Below are 16,007 nucleotides of genomic sequence, written 5' to 3' on the forward strand. Positions count from 1 at the left end.
TCTCCCTCGTTTCCCTATTAGTTTAAAATAATTAGATGTAATCCTGTGGTCCTTTTTTTTTTTTTTTTTGTTGGTCATTGGATTGGCTGTTAAAGCCAGCGTTATAGCAGTGCCTTCTGGCCATGATTAAAACATTTAAAGTGAAAAAGTTGCAGCTACTCCGCTAACTGTACAGGTTAAGTTAATAGGTTGTGGTCTCTATCCTCCAAAGATGGTCGACTTTACGTTTATGACGTCACATTCCCGTCTACATTGGCTACTAGATGTATTTCATGTGTTTTGTCCTCACAGAATGAGTATAGAATACTTTTATTTTGTTCAATTTTTTTTCATAATAAGTATTACACTTTATAAATATGAACAACTATGCTATCATAGTGGTTAATACCATGTCTTTATATATTTTCTCTTCTCCACCTTCCTTCACTCCAGGTAATCAACAGTTGATCAGTACCTTCTGGTGCACCTCACACTGACTGCTGATTGGATCCCCTCACCCTCAGCTAGCCTATCAACAGCCAGATCCACTCATAAAGGAAACAATCCAGGAAGTCTTCTCTTTCTCAGACCTGGGCCTGCTGCTTACTCCAGAGCCGCTCTTAACTTTCTTATATTTGTTGATTCTTCTGTGAATCTTGGTTGGTTTGGTAATTCCTTAGTGAATTTTATTACAGTTTGTGATTATTGTTAAATGTGTGTGTGGTAGCAGGTTGAAGATTTAGGTAATCTTTGGGTACCTGCATTTCACCACATCAATTACATTTAGACAGACTAGGTCATTAGATTGTTGCCACCCCTGTATTGGTTTTCTTAACATACAGTAGTAGATCAGATAGTGAGAGCTTTTTATTTGTTTTGTTTCAAAGGAATACATTAAGATAGGCCTTGTTTTGTTGTATTTATGTCTTTAATTTGGCATAATCTTCTTTTGTCTCCTCTTCCCCCTCACTTAAAGAACCTTTGTTGGCATTTTTTATTAATAAAGAATAAAAACACTAGTTTACTTTTATTCTGTCTCTCATTGTTGTTGTGTTAGTGTCTCCATTTCCCCCTAGACCCTTTTTTGAGACGTAACACACTGTTTAATACAGGCAGACAAAAGCCAATCTAAGCAGCCCCAGTGATTTTTGAAGGTGAAGACCTTACACAGAGGTCACAAATGTTTAGTAAACTAGTCTAACAAAAAGGGGTGCTCTTGTTGTGTACAATTTGCAAATAAAAGAAAGTATTCTACGCAGGCTAACGCAGTGTTTTTCCCACTCAACTGTCCTGTTCTGCGTTAGGAAACCAAAGCCTGACAGCCTATAGTGCTGGTCAGTGGTCTATTTCTGTCCATATATGCACTGAGCCCGGAGCTAATAAAACCTCCGTGCCCTGCCCCGACAGACAGCTGCACAGCCCAATCGGTGTGTGCTGCTGCGCCCCTAGGGGCCGCCAATCCCGCACTAATGGAGCCTGCAGACCAAAATAGCCCCCCAGCAGTGTATGTGTTTGTGTGGTGTGTGTGTCTTAGTACTGTGTCCTGGGTGAGCTCTAATAATAGAGGCCCGTCTCCTGCTTTAAGAGCCTACTTGTTGCATATAGCCCGACTCCACAAACTACATTTGAACAAAGATGGTTATCAAAGTTTTCCTCGCCTCTTCGTCGGGATCCACTGCGGTGAGTAGTCCTGCAACACGACACATTTCTCATTTAAATTAACTTTCCTGTGTGTAAACCGATCAGGACTTTCCTTTAAATGCGCGAAACCTTGAAATGAATGCCTTTGACTTTGCATGCGTAATATGGATGTTTACGATGGTGAGTTCCACCCTGGCAGTGTTTTAATTGTGGATTGTAATTAGCGAGTCGATGTGATTCACATGTGGAGCTTTCGAGAACTCCCTTCACGTCCCCCGATATAGAAACGCTTCACGCCACCACCCGGTGTTGCGTGGGAATTTACCCAGTTCAGAAAGAACCTTTTCATACTATTTGGCAACTCATTTACCTTGGAGAAAGTGTTTTAAAAGAGGTATGTGTGATGAACACAGCATGCAGGGAGGGGGTGAATTTAACTTCTTGATCTACTTTTGGCAAAGCTAAATAAGCAGTTTGAAGCAGGGGTGCCATGGTGGCCCAGTTAGCTCGCAGTGTTGTCTTACAGCTGATTGAGCTGGGTGTTATCCTCTGAGTCGATTTTGTTTAGCATGTCCTAATTTTGGCTGTCTTCCATGCAGAGTATCCTGGCACAGATGCAAGGTCCTCATTTGATTAGATTATAAACTTTATTGTCATTGCACATCAGAATCAGGTTTATTGCCAAGTAGGTTCACACATAAGAGGAATTCCTTTGTGTATATGGTGCATACATGAACACAGTTAAAGAAGATACATTGAAATAAAAACAAACTATTGTAAAATATAGATAAACCTTTACATGAAATATAGATAAGTATAATATAACAAAACACTCAAAGAAGTAAAAATAAAATGTGCATTATTGTTACGAGAAAGTTGAAAGCTGTGCAGATATTAAAAGGGGTAGCTTTGTATACACATGTGCAAAAATATTCGGAAGGTTGTGCTGGACTGACAGTATTTATGTGAAATAAATAAAAACAAGTTTCATGAGGTTGCAGTATATTCACATTGATAACAGTTGTTTCAAGTGTGAGGCAAAGAACAGATATTTCTTTTTAAAATATGACATTAATATATTTACTGTTAATGTGCAGGGTTTAGCCTTGTAAACGTTACATAAAGTTGTTATCAGAGGTGGAAGAAGTTCTTAGATGTCTTACTTAAGTAAAAGTAGCAATACGTTATTGTAAAAGTACTTTGTTACAAGTAAACGTTTAATTTAAAATGTCACTTAAGTAATGTACACAAGTATCAGCATCATTCAGCATTTTTCAAAGTATATCAAGTGCATGTTAAAGCAACATCTGAAAAGTCGCTAAAGCTTTTCAATAAATGTAGTGGAGTAAAAGTAAAAAGTAGCATTAAATACTCAAGAAAGTACAGGTACCTGCGTAAATGTACTGCTTACCCTCCACCACTAGTTGTATTTAATATTAAAACAGATGTAATAAATATGTCCAAAAGCAGTGGGAGGTCCCTGAGTGTGAGGCGCTGTGAGGACATGTTTTCATCACAGCAGCATTTAAACAAGAAGTTGCACAAGAAATAAGTGGTTATTATTGAGGAATCTGATGGTTTTCGCATTTTAATTTTAAGACTAATATGTAAAAAAATAGAGAAAAACAGACAATCATTATTTATATATAAGAGTCCAAATGTACGTCTTTATTTTTATTTCCTACAAAATGTCCAATCTGCAGTGATGTACTTGGCAGATATGCTTGATAAACTACTTTCACGACTTATCAATCATATAAGTAATACCTTTTTGGTTAATACACTAATTGTTTGAGGCCTTGTTTATGTTCGGTGGGACAGGGGACCATGGGAAGCGTCATATTTTAACGATGCTCACAAGAAACACAAGAAGATCCCAATTTTCTTATTTTTAAAAGATAACTACTTTAGTCTTTTTCTTTCTGTGCAATCTTTACATTTTTTCTTGAAGTTTAGTTGTGTATGTGTTTGCCTCCCAGATCAAGAAGAAGCAGCAGGATGTGGTGGGATTCCTGGAGGCTCTTAAAGTGGAGTACGCTCAGCTGGACATCGCCTGCAGCGAGGAGAACCGCATGTGGATGAGGCAGAACGTCCCGCAGGAGAAGAAGCCCTCCAACGGCATCCCCCTGCCCCCCCAGATCTTCAATGAGGAGGGATACTGCGGGGTGAGTACACACCCTCATTGCAAACACCGGCCTTTATTAACCAGTGTTTGACCCCTGAGAATAGTAAAGGGCCATTATCGAGGGACTCTTTTCTAGTTAAAATACAGAATTTACATTATATGCCACCATTCCACTGTACAAACCTGCAAGTGCACATGATTAGTTCGTAAGAAAAGATCAAATTAAATCGGCCCGATTATGCTCTTTTGTTTTTTAGGTCCATATTTGTTGTGTGTCTCTACTGTGACATGTTCCCCTGCTTTAATGTTCAGAACGCTCTTTATTTTTCTCATTTTCACCCTCTGTCTGAAACCAGAGCCTGATTGGTTAGCCGGTCAGCTCTGTTGTGATTGGTCGACAGCTTAGAGATGTGTCGCCCCTGTCATGTACAATGTGTTGTAGCCAGAAGCGTGAGCGTTACATAATTATGTCACTTTTTTTCTTGCAGGACTATGAGACGTTCTTCGATGCCAAGGAAGACAACGCTGTGTTTGCCTTCCTGGGGCTTCCCCCTCCCCCCGGCTCAAAGGTTGGAAATGTTTTCTGTTTTCTACTGTGGACAAAACGAAACTGACTTGTAAACAAAATAATTGTATTTCCTTCCCCTTCAAGCCAAGCTGTGAATCTACGATATTGGGACAGCATCAACTGTATATTATGTCGTTAATCAAAGAGCTAATACATTGGCTTCCTGAAAAACGTCTGTGCATGCGAGTCAGTTTGTAAAGATACGTCTTTAGGAGTTTAAATACTTTGGCCAAAATTCAATAAAATCAATAAAACTGTGCCATCAAAATAATTAATTGTTCAAGCAATCATCAGAGTATTAAGCAACTTTAACTCCCTGCAATGGGCTTAAAATATAAAAAAAAGATAACAGACATGCCCATAGACATGACTGGGCTTCTGAAATGGTACAATGAATAGGCTCTCCCCAAATCCGCTTTACTCATATCATCATGCTCTCTTTTGTAACCTTTAAGACGTTGAAATCGATACTAGACGGAGCCTTTTAGTTCAAATAAACAATTTAAATGTGACAATATAGAGTGGTGCAGCGATGACACATTTCTGTAGTCCGACCCGACACTTAGCATCTCCCTGGTTTCCTCAATAGAAAGCCATTGGGATTTTCCCATTGGATTTTGGATCACAATAATCTCTGTGACAAACAATCGTTTATGATACTTATACGTTTTGTTCAGCACGTTAATCTCCACAAATTAACACCACTTTATGATTTTTTTTAAAGTAAAAGCTAACATTAGACTATAAAGGAACTACAGCACGGTCACATGACTTCACTTCACCACCGCTAAGCTAAAAGCGGCTAATGTTGGATGTGATGAGGTTTAGTCGTCTCATTTAGTCACTTGTTAGCAACCTGTGTTTTAAAAAAACCACAAGTGGGGTATTTACTATTTACTGACATATTCCATGTTGTAGGACAAACTATTAAAATCTCTTCTGGTTGTGTTATACCCAAATACCTTATTTTAAGCTAACAACCAAACACACATTTAGAAAACCATTGCTTCCAGACGAGGGAACCAAAAGTGGGAAAATCCCAAGTCATCTCCGGGTATTAGGACTCATTCCTGCACCACTCTAATGGGAGTTGAACAAATATCGGCTCGGGATCTAAACTGTCATTTCAAGCCCTCCCTCTGTATGACGCACACATGTTAAACGTGACTGTTTTATTAACACAGGAAGCAGATCAGGCCGGCATTGTGCAGAACGGGACCCATGCTGAGGAGACTAATGCAGAGAACGGGAACGTTGATGACTCAATAGTAATGCCGTCGTTTCTTTATTCCCCCAGCATTCTGTGTTTCTACTCCCTGTATTATCTTTCCTCTTCATTCAGAGTAACTCGACTTGAACATTGACTCCTCATTCCTCCACTCTGTCGTCACTCTGACTAACCTTTTTGTGTTTTGCATGAGTGACACTTTTCCCAATAACACAACATACAGAGTTGTCATTATAACACTGTTGTTCATTATTTTGGTTTTATTCGATGCATACATTTGTTGTGTGTTTTTATACTTCTTGATTCCAGTGACTTCCTAACAATTTCCCTCCAAAAAGAAAATCCCTGCTGGTTTACCTCACTACAGATGACACGCACTTTAGCCCAACTTTGAAAATATACTTCATTCCCTTTCTGCATGTCCAGGATTCCTCATAAGCATGATTTTCTTTTGTCATTTAAAGTAACTGGTGTTTTTGCACGCAAATAGCATAAAACACAACTGAATATTTCTGCTTAGTTGAACCTGTGATCTGCCTTTTTTGATATCGTACAGGGTCTAACGCAGTGCTGCATGAACAAGCTGAGTTCATTTAAGTTGTCTTTCCTTTCCAGCAAGAGTAAATACTATAGCTAGCATACTAGTCAGTTAGCTTAGCACAAAGACTGGTAACAAAAACCATCCAAAGATAACTAAATATGCCCTTCAGCCCCATTACAGGGTGTCCGCGGGGTCTTAAAAACTATTAAAAGTTGATCAATCAATTTAGCGAAAATTAAGCCTGCTAATGCATTGTCCAAAGAGGTTGTATTCTACAGTCTGCCTGAATGTAATCATTGCGTAGGTGTGTAGTGTGATTCTGTGTAGTTTATTTATGGCATCCCGTTGGGTTTGACATCAGCTGAATATGACATCGCACGCTCACTGCTTGATAGCGCGCGAAGGTCCGTTTACGCCGGTTGCTAAGCAACATCGTTATGGGGAAATGCAAGTTTGCGTCCAAATGGTTGGAAGATAAGGAGGAAGGACAATCGATACTGTATATAGTCAATGTAAGGTAAAGTGTGTCGCCAAGGTAACCGGTTAAAACTCAAAGTGGCGATGAGGTCTTAAAATGTATGGAAAGGGTCTTAAAAAAGGTCTTAAAAAGTATTAAATTTGACATCAGGATTCCTGCATATACCCTGCATTATCTCTTTGACAGAATGAAGGGAGGATGTTGTTAAGCATGCCTGATTCTCACCTGTCACAAAAAAGTGTGTCTTTCATTCACAATGCATCATTCCAACCTTTGATTTTCCTAAAGAAAGTATTCACTCATCTCCACCTTCTTAACTGCTGCTACTTCTTCCCCTCCTTCATTTCCCTCCCTAGGATTGCCTAACACCCATCGTTGATGTTTTTAAACCTTCCCTCTTTGTGCTGTAAAAGCAGTACCTGAACAACCATGCCAATAATATTTCTTTAATTATTACATTATATGTTTTACCTCACAATAAGGAGGTTCCAGTGGAGGAGCGAAATGGGAATTCACACTCAGATGAGGAGCAGGCAGCTGATGAGGAGGAAGGTGAGAAGAAGGAGGAGGAGCTAGCAGAAGAGGATGAAGCCATGGAGGAAGACGAGGACATGGTAGAGGAGGCGGAGCAGGAAGAGGAGGCGGTGCAAGAAACAGACGAGGTCACGGAAGAAACAGTAATTGCCTCTCAGCTTCAATCCAACCCACCATTTCCCCTTGAATGTTTTTTGAGTTGAATGTCTTCTCCTTCCCATCATTCCTGGAATGCTCTCTTTCCTTCCTTAAGCACCTTCAACCTCCCTTTTTAATGTTTCCTTCTCTTCCATTTAAGGGTTTGTCTCCTGTTTTGAGTGTCTGTCGTCTTCGTACTGCATTTTCCCGTCAAGTCATCCCTCTGGATTCAGTTATTTCCTAAATACAAATGTCCTGTTCCCTGTGTATCCCTCACCATTGGACATGTAACCTCTTCATTGCATTTCTTTTATTTCCCTCCACGTGTGATTTTATCTAGCTGATGTTACCTCTTGTCTTCCATCCCGCATTTCACTGCATATCCAATGAATTCTAAATGTCCTGTTTAAAGGGTGTCCCACTCTGTTTGGTTCAATAAGGCTGATCTGTGGATGCTGTTGTGTTTCCGTATGAATATACAGATTGTGTAATGTATTAACGATTCACAGTCTCTAATACTGTTTTCTCTTATGTTAGCAGGCCCCTGCAGAGGAGGAGGAGGAGGAAGAAGAAGAACAGGTAGGTTTATCAAACACTTACATCTGCTTGCCAGTGATCTGAACATATTTGGAATAATGCTAACCAACATAGACTTGTTCTTCTATTAACTGTCAAATGATTCTTTTAAAATGCTTACATGAAAGCTGTGTGGTATTGCAAAGTAGAATTTGTGGTTTTAACTCACAGTACTTTTTTCCTAATAATGTTGTGAGTTAGCCACAATGCTAACCCCTAATACCCAGTGTGTTGGACAGAAGACGATTAGCCATTTTCAGAAGTGACTCGAATAACTTTGCACTGTACTTGCAATGCTTAACTTCTAATGTTATCTGTTCAACGTCAGTGGGGTATTTTTCTTATATCTGCATCCCTTCAAGTACTTGAACTTTGTAGCTTCTAAAAACGAATCTTTTCCTCTCCAGCCACTCTTGAGGTGGGGATGCATGTCATGACCGTCAAACTAATTCAGCAGCCTTACATGAGAAAAGTATTTTTAAAAAATGAAACATTTTGGAAGTGACATTATTCACTCGCAACATGAAGGGACAAGGGGATGAAGGGTGCTTGGGAGCGATCGAGGGGATAGGGAGAGAGGGGATGAAGGGATGCAGGGAAGGTTTAAGGGAGTGAGGGATGTTTCAGACACAGTCTCCACCTTCCACTTCCTGTTGATGCATGTCATTAATGGCACGTTTCTTCAGTTTGTGTTCCAGTCCATTGAAACCACCTGACTCACTTCACATCGGTTTCAGACGTCCCTCTGCTGGTCTTCACAGCAGTCTTGTTCCTCATGCACGCACCTTACCACGTTTTTTAACCCTATTCTTTGCCCTTTTTTTGTTCCATCTCTGGGTTTGCTCCCTCCAGGAGGAAGACGATTTGCAATCAGAGGTAACATTGCGTCGGTGACCGCCTCCGTGTAGTCTTCATCAGTGTGGGTTTGATGGAGATCAGGGAAGGCTGCTCTGCTTGGAGTGGTCTGCTGTTCTCATTCATCTTTAAACTCACTTCATCTCTTCATCCCTCTACTCCTAACATCCTCTTCCTCATTTCTTCCCAGTTTCTGTAGCTGCTTCCTGACAACTATCCCCATATAGTTTCCATTTCCATTTTTAATCAGAAGACCTTTTGTTTTGCATGCCAGTGGTGCTCTTTTGCTCCCAATACTAGCTGACCTGCTATCTGTTCTTCATTTCTAGGAGGAAGAAGAGCTACTACAGCTTGAGGTAGATTTATGCGTTGTTTTCTTTACCTACCCCTCTCTGTTTCCTTTTCTTGCTTCCTTTGCCATCCCCCTCAAACATTCCTTCACATATGTATTTCACACTAGTACACAGTAGACCTAACAAAGAGTCAAATAAAGTACAAAGACAACACTGTTGGCCATATTGAGAGGATGTGCTTGCTGCCTCAAGTGTGTATTGTCTTTATCCACTCACATATGCAGTGATGATTAAAGTATGACCACCAGTGCTTGTCAAGAAGCTATTCTAAAGACGTAATTATGTAATATACTGAATAACGTCACAAAGTCCGATTCTAGTATGTGTGCAATTAAATTACAGTATGTTCCCAAGGGTGGACGCTCTTCTGCATCCCTGTTTGCATTCAAACAAGCACATCACACAAGAATGCAATTTCCACTTCCCTTTCTTTAAACAATCTGTTTGACCCACGCAGTCACTGAAATCTCGCTAAACAGCATCCTGATGAGAGAATATTGATATACAATTCTTTAGTTATCACATTTTCTTCACTGAAATACATTTTATAAGAAGCAGTGTGTGCTTAGTGGACAATATAACATTGTACATGCTACTTCTGAAGCCAACCAATGCAGTTGCCTGCAAACAGGGTTGGGAGGGTTACTTTAAAGATATAAGCGTTACAATTACTAGTAACCTGTACAAAAATGTAGTTTAAGTATCAAAATATAAAAGTGATTCAACCCGATTAATTTTGGATTGTATCAAATGCGAAGTGAATAAATACAAGAGAAATTAAATATAAAAAAATATATTTTGATTCTATTGGCTAGCGCTTCAGCACATTGAACGTGATAGGCTAAGGGGCGGGACATCACTAAGCGGTTGACCAATCACAAGAGAGCCAGGCAGCTAACCAATCATAGCCTGCTGCAGCACAGGCAGTATGAGAACTATAATAAACATGTCACAGTAGTGGAACAAAATACTAATATGTAGGGCCCCTTAAACTCTGGGCTATCTCCCTCGGTTCAGACTTCACTAGATCCTAGGATTTACAAAAAAAGACATCTGCTTTTCTGAGACATTCCAGCCGCTGCCTGATCTTCTGAATGCTTCCCTGCTTTGCTTTGTCTTCTTTCCTCTCTATCTTTCCCATCTATTTTGTCCAACCTCTTTTTCAGGAGCAAGACGAACAAGCCACTGAGGTAGTTTGTGGTGTCTTTCCCACTCTCCTTCTTTTGTCTTCCTCTGTGTGCTGCATGGACCATTATGTATCCATGTGTAGATGCCTGATGTGCAGCATGACACATACGACAACACTTGGTGGATTTAGTGTAGAATCCAAAAACATGTCGGTCGATATACAGACCATTATTTCGTTTATCTTCTCTCCTTATTTGTTGAACTCACTAAGTCCCACGTGCTTTGATCCTCTATAGGAAGAAGAAGAAGCTGAAGTACAAGAGGTATATTTGACCAACCATGATTTGCGTTTTGTAAACCTTTTGAAGATTTGTATGCATGATCTAATTGCATACAAACATTTTGACTGTCTCCTTCCAAGGACAAATTGTGAGTGATGCATTCCAGAGCACATTATGGGATTGTGACTCAGCTCTAAATTTCACTGTTGAGCGTTACTTCAAATATGGCACCATGAGACATTTGTTTGTTACTTCAGTGTTGTTGACATTTTTTCTCGGTCTGCCAGCACATTTTTTTGTTGTGATGTCTTGGAGCAGGTGCACAGATTTGTTGTTGTTGTCTAACTCTGCCTATGAGCACTCAAGCATAATGTTGACATGTTTGGTTATGTTGCACGGAGGGGACACTCTGACCTACGGAAGACGATTAGGGCTTCATATCAACAAAAAAAAGTTGAATTCTGAGAAAATAAGTTGAAATGTGAGGAAAAGTCAGATTTCTGTGAAAAAGTCAAATTCAGAGAAAAAAAAGATGACATCCAAAATATAGTCAGAATTTTGAGAAATAACTCGAAATGGAATTTGTTTTGGATTCTGAGCAAAAATTCGATTTCTTAGGAAAAAATCAAATTCTGAGAAAAAAGTTGAAATCTGAAATAAAGTCAGAATTTTTAGAAAAAGTTGAAATGTAAAAAAAAATCTGATTCTGAGAACTCGATTTCTGAGAAAAAAGTAGAATTCTGTCACAAAACTTGAGTTTTGAGAGGAAAGCTGAATTCTGGTTAGTTATAAATTAATGCACGTCACCCTAATCCTCTTCCGCACTGACCCGACAGGGGCACACGTATTCTTCTGTTTTTTTTAAGTAGTCTTTTGTGTGTTTTTACCAAGAGAACTATGAAATAAGTGCATGTGACACGTTCTATAGAAGATGAAAGAGATTAAGTATTTCTTGATATTAAGAAAGACTTGGAGGAAAAACATACAGTTACATCAGATGGGAGTGTATCGATGTCCCCAGGGTGCTATCCCCCAGTTCAATAACCTGTTAGTATGCCCAGTGATGGAAAAAGTCAAAGTACCTATACCAACTTTTACAATACTTTGGTTAAAGTCCTGCATTCAAAATCTTACTTAAGTAAAAGTACATAAATATTAGCATCTAAATATACTTACCATACAGTAAGTACTTATTTCAGAATAATATGAAAGGACTGGATCGTGATTATTAATGCATTAATGAGTTGATCCCAGTTTGTAAAGGTGGAGCTACTTTTAATTACTTTATATACTGCTGCTGGATATCTGAACCTATAATTAATCTAAATGTATTAGTCGGTTTATATTTTGTATAAGCTAATAATCTGAGTCTGTCCTTAACATTGTACTTAAGTACAGTCCTTGAGTAAATGTTGATAGGTCTAATTGCTAAATAAATTGCTCCGAAATGTTTTTGTCAAGGTAATGGGTTCTAGAAAATCAATGTCATCCATTACTCCCCAAATCTGCTGACAGTGTTCGGCCCTCACTATTTAAAGTAGTAGGATTGGATGTTGTTTACTTCAAGATACTTCAGTCATCACACTGACCTGATGTATAAGGCACTTTAAGCACCACTCCTGTGTCACCTCAGGATAAACAGAACACTTGAGGTCATTACTTTCATTAATTCCCCCGCTGTTGTTGACACCGCACCTCTCTCAGGTTTCTTCTTCTACATTGTTAACCCCCCCGTCGCTATAAACACTAACATGTGAAGTCCTCTCACCCTCCTGTTGACTTCAAACAACCTCCTTCTAGTTCTAGAACTACTTCTACTACTTCTTCTCTCCTTTTTTTATTTTTAAACGTGGCCAAGGAAGAAAACTTGAAACACAGGTAGTACAGAGTGGCGCAGTAATGAGTCCAAAAACAATGAGTCAGCATTTTACCACTTCCTGTCCCCTGGTGTGGAAGTCAATGGTTTTCTGGATGTGTTTTTGGTTGTTTGTGGAAACGCAAGCAGAAGAGATTTTAACATTTTTGTTCTGCGACACAAAATGAACTGTAACTGAAGCAACTGAATTTGCTTCAAATTGACAAACTACAGTAAGAAAATGCTCTTACATGTATAAAAACAGGATATCAAAAGAACCATAATGTAATACTGGGAAAGGTCTATTAAAAAGTATTTGATACTTTAAGTGCATTTAGCTGATAATAAAGTATTTACTTTATATTTTTCTGAAATGTTGGTACTTTAAGTATAAAGTAATGCCACTACTTTTATAATTTTACTCAAGTAAACAATCAAACTTCTTCTTCCACCTCTGGACACAGACGGTTGTTTTTTAATAAACAGAGGAACGCGGCTTTGCTTTTTTATACCATCTGTCTGAGGAATCATGGTTTTATTTGTGCAACAAACTAAGCAGATCTAACAGTAATCTTTTTTTCCTAAATCCACTAAGCTTTAAGTCCGCCCAGTGGATCCAGGGTCATGGAGACAATGAGGCTGATTTTTTTTTTTTGCAACCTAGTGCCAAAATCACATAGCAACTGGAACCAACTCAAAACACACAGATATTCATTGTTTCCATGTAATTTGTTGTTGATTTATCATTATTTATTTTGTACAGGAGGAAGAGGCTGAGTAGTTGACACCAGGGGGCGTCATCGATGTTAAAATGTTAATATCCAGGTACAAATCTACACTCTTCCTTCGATTCTGTGTTTTCTCTACCACTGGAGGGCAGTAACACATCATGTGAATCTGCAGTAAACACCACCACAACATGAGTAGTTCCATTTTTATATTTGGCATTTATGTAACCAGATTAATTAAACTGTTTTTGTGCCTCTGTGACCTTCTGAATAATAATACACAACCTCTCTGCTTTATCTACATTGTATACTGTGCCTTTGAAGCTGCATTCATATCAATGTAATGTTCTTGCCTTTATACAAGATGCATAAATCTCAAACGCTACCCTCGCTTTACCTTTGGTTTGTTTTCATGCACTCTGAGGTTTTTAGTCTGAGGAAATAAAATAATGCAGCAGTGGATTTCAAAGGGACCCTTCACTAATGGATCTGCATCTGCAAACAGAATACTAGAGACCATCTGTGAGGCCAACAAACGTACAAATATCCTCCATTTTCTTTTGGTTCCTCTGAGGCGGTTTTAATAATCCTAATCTTCAAAGGATGTGCTGGGTAGGAGGGTAACTTTGATAACCTATTCTGCTTTAATGACTAGTTACCTGTAAACAAAATGTAATCAGTAACCTAACCTACTTTTAAGAGGCCCTATTCTGCTTTTTGGTGTTTTCCCTCTCCTGTAGTGTGTTATGTAGTGTTTATATATGCCTAAAACACCTCCATTGGACTCCTTTGTTTACTTCCGGAACATAGTGACATCACTATGGAACACTCTTGCTTCTATTGGCTAGCGCTCCAACACTACAGAATAAAAAAAAAAAGAACTAATGAACCAAAGAAAGTGAAAACCATGAAGCAGATTCAGTCAGTAGTCGTATAGATTCACACTTCAAATATAAAATATTAGCCTACAGAACAGAACAGTTTACAAAGAAGACAGCAAACACTAAACGCTCTTTTATTTATTTTATTAACATTGTAAAATTGCTAATAATCCACAATTTTAAGATGTGTAACGGTAATCTGATCACATCTCTTTTTTAAGCAACTGTAAGGGAAATCAGTCTCCTTTATCTTGTATCCAGACTATCCCTTTAGATGTACCGGTAATCCATTACTCCAGAAGCCTGTATATGACACTATGCATTAAGATCCACAGAGTGAGCTTTGAATAAATGCTCGTCTTCTCCCTCACTTGGTAGCTTCCTCCAGACCTTGCGAGCCCCTGTCACGCAGCGTTAGAGGAAGCTGCTAAGTGAGCCTCATGTGCCTCCGGAGCACGTTGGGTGGCACAGGCTCAGCGGTGGTGGCGGCTGCCTCAACTGGGAAATATGTGACCTCTTTTCTTTTTTTCTTTTTTTCAGCCTGAAGGAGCCTCCCGTTACGTCTCTCCCTGACCCTTTGACGCTTGACCCCCCTCCACCCGTCCCCAAGGACCCCACTGGAAACTGATGGCCATGTGTTTGAAGGCGCCAAGTCAAAAGCTAAAGTCCTGACACGCATATCTCGTTTTCTTTTGACTGCAATGTTGACTTAATTTTTATATTTTGCCTTTTAGAGACGTACTGTAATGAAAATGCACAGAGTAGCCAAGTGGTGTCGAGTAGCTTTTGTAAAATGCTATTCAGTTATTTTGGTACAAATCAAACGTATTTCTCATGCTTTTCTTGTAGAAATTCTAGTTTTCTAACCGAGAAGAAGTGGCCTTTACACATTTTTGTTGGCATAGCTTAGATGGTTTTGCCCCAATTCAGATTGAAACTCACGCTCTAGTGTGTTCTGATCTTTTATCAGTAGTTTTACCAATGTCGTGGATCCTTCGATCAAGTGAATGTACAAATTCAAGACTTCCTAAAGGCAACATGAGGAAAAATACGCACATACTGCACCACCACTATAGCTACGTCTGCCAATACTGCTGTCTAATCAATGCACTTTGTTGAATAAGGAGTGAACCATGTGACTAAGACTTGCATGCAATGGAAAATGCAATAAAGTAAACTGGTAAAAACGACCATTTTGTTTTATTTTAAACTCTTTTGTTGGCATATTTATAGATCAGATTGTGCAGTGTCAGAAGTGCTGAGGCAAACAGGAAAACACCAAGAAATGCCTCGTCCCAAGAGATGCTTAGAAAAGGAGAGGGGGATGTAAGATACCATAGAAACATATTTTGCAAGGCATTGTAGGTATTTCACAGTGAATGTGTTGTTACGTGAAAAATATACAATAGACTGTTAACAAGAATGAAAAGGAATGTGTTCTTTGTTTCCAGCCAAGAGTTCAGAAACTGAGACTTTGGTGAAACTGTACTTATTATAGCAGGAAGTTGGACAAAAACCAAAGTATAGGACAAAAGAAAAATTTGATTCAATATTGGATCAACTTTTTTACAGTAATCTATTTGCCAGGGTGCTTCAGTCAAAACTCCAAATATCAGCCGCATATCAGAGATGATGGAAAAGTCCGGAGCACATTTCTAAGACATACGCTTATTTTTCAAAACATTTCATTAAAAAAAAGCCAGAAATACTGTGAGTAAAGTAATTAGGGTTCATCCTCTGCCTCTGGGGAACATGATTGAATTTCATATCTATTTTTCCATCGTGGCAAACTGATTTACCAAGGTGATAATGTGGCTAGTTCAATATTTCCAATTTGGTTCCATTAGCCCCTAAAACAAGAAGAGAACAACAAGAATTATTGCATGAAGTTTTTCAATCACCAAAGTATACAGTTTACAGAAAGTATACAAATGACAACCCCATGGCTAGAGCTAAAGAAAAGAAAGTCAAAGAATAAAAAGAGTTCATAAAAAATCCAAAGATACTGACAATTAGGGTTTATCCTCTGGTGAACATGAATGAATTTCATAGCCATCCAAAAGTTGTTTCTTCTGCACAACAAGCTGCTTGTGTGACTAAAGTTATCAAAGCATGTCA

The 16,007-nt window shown here is 38.9% G+C and overlaps 1 protein-coding gene across 12 annotated transcripts; it reads left to right on the top strand.

The window, feature by feature from the left end:
* The first annotated feature begins 1,195 nt into the window (after positions 1-1,195).
* sh3bgr (SH3 domain binding glutamate-rich protein) lies at positions 1,196-15,079 on the top strand. Of its 12 annotated transcripts, none has more exons than XM_079678448.1 (10): positions 1,196-1,659; positions 3,600-3,785; positions 4,234-4,314; positions 5,498-5,581; positions 7,043-7,237; positions 7,770-7,811; positions 8,993-9,019; positions 10,441-10,467; positions 13,044-13,105; positions 14,430-15,079. In XM_079678448.1, exons 1-9 carry the CDS (start codon positions 1,615-1,617, stop codon positions 13,059-13,061), a joined length of 705 nt encoding a protein of 234 aa, XP_079534574.1. In that variant the 5' UTR covers positions 1,196-1,614; the 3' UTR covers positions 13,062-13,105; positions 14,430-15,079. The 12 variants fall into 12 exon arrangements, with proteins under 12 accessions (XP_079534574.1, XP_079534578.1, XP_079534579.1 ...); XM_079678452.1 differs by having other exon boundaries at positions 7,773-7,811; XM_079678453.1 differs by having other exon boundaries at positions 1,198-1,659; positions 7,043-7,222; positions 7,773-7,811.
* The last annotated feature ends 928 nt before the right edge of the window (positions 15,080-16,007 follow it).

The sequence above is a fragment of the Notothenia rossii genome (genome assembly GCF_949606895.1).
Source record: "Notothenia rossii genome assembly, chromosome: 4".
NCBI classification, from domain to species: domain Eukaryota; kingdom Metazoa; phylum Chordata; class Actinopteri; order Perciformes; family Nototheniidae; genus Notothenia; species Notothenia rossii.

Bases quoted from the DNA above. Each gene is read 5' to 3' on its own strand.
- sh3bgr (XM_079678448.1), top strand. From the start codon at position 1,615: ATGGTTATCAAAGTTTTCCTCGCCTCTTCGTCGGGATCCACTGCG. The intron at 5,582-7,042 runs GTAATGCCGTCG...CCTCACAATAAG, and splicing joins GGAACGTTGATGACTCAATA to GAGGTTCCAGTGGAGGAGCG. The intron at 7,812-8,992 runs GTAGGTTTATCA...CTTCATTTCTAG, and splicing joins AGGAGGAAGAAGAAGAACAG to GAGGAAGAAGAGCTACTACA.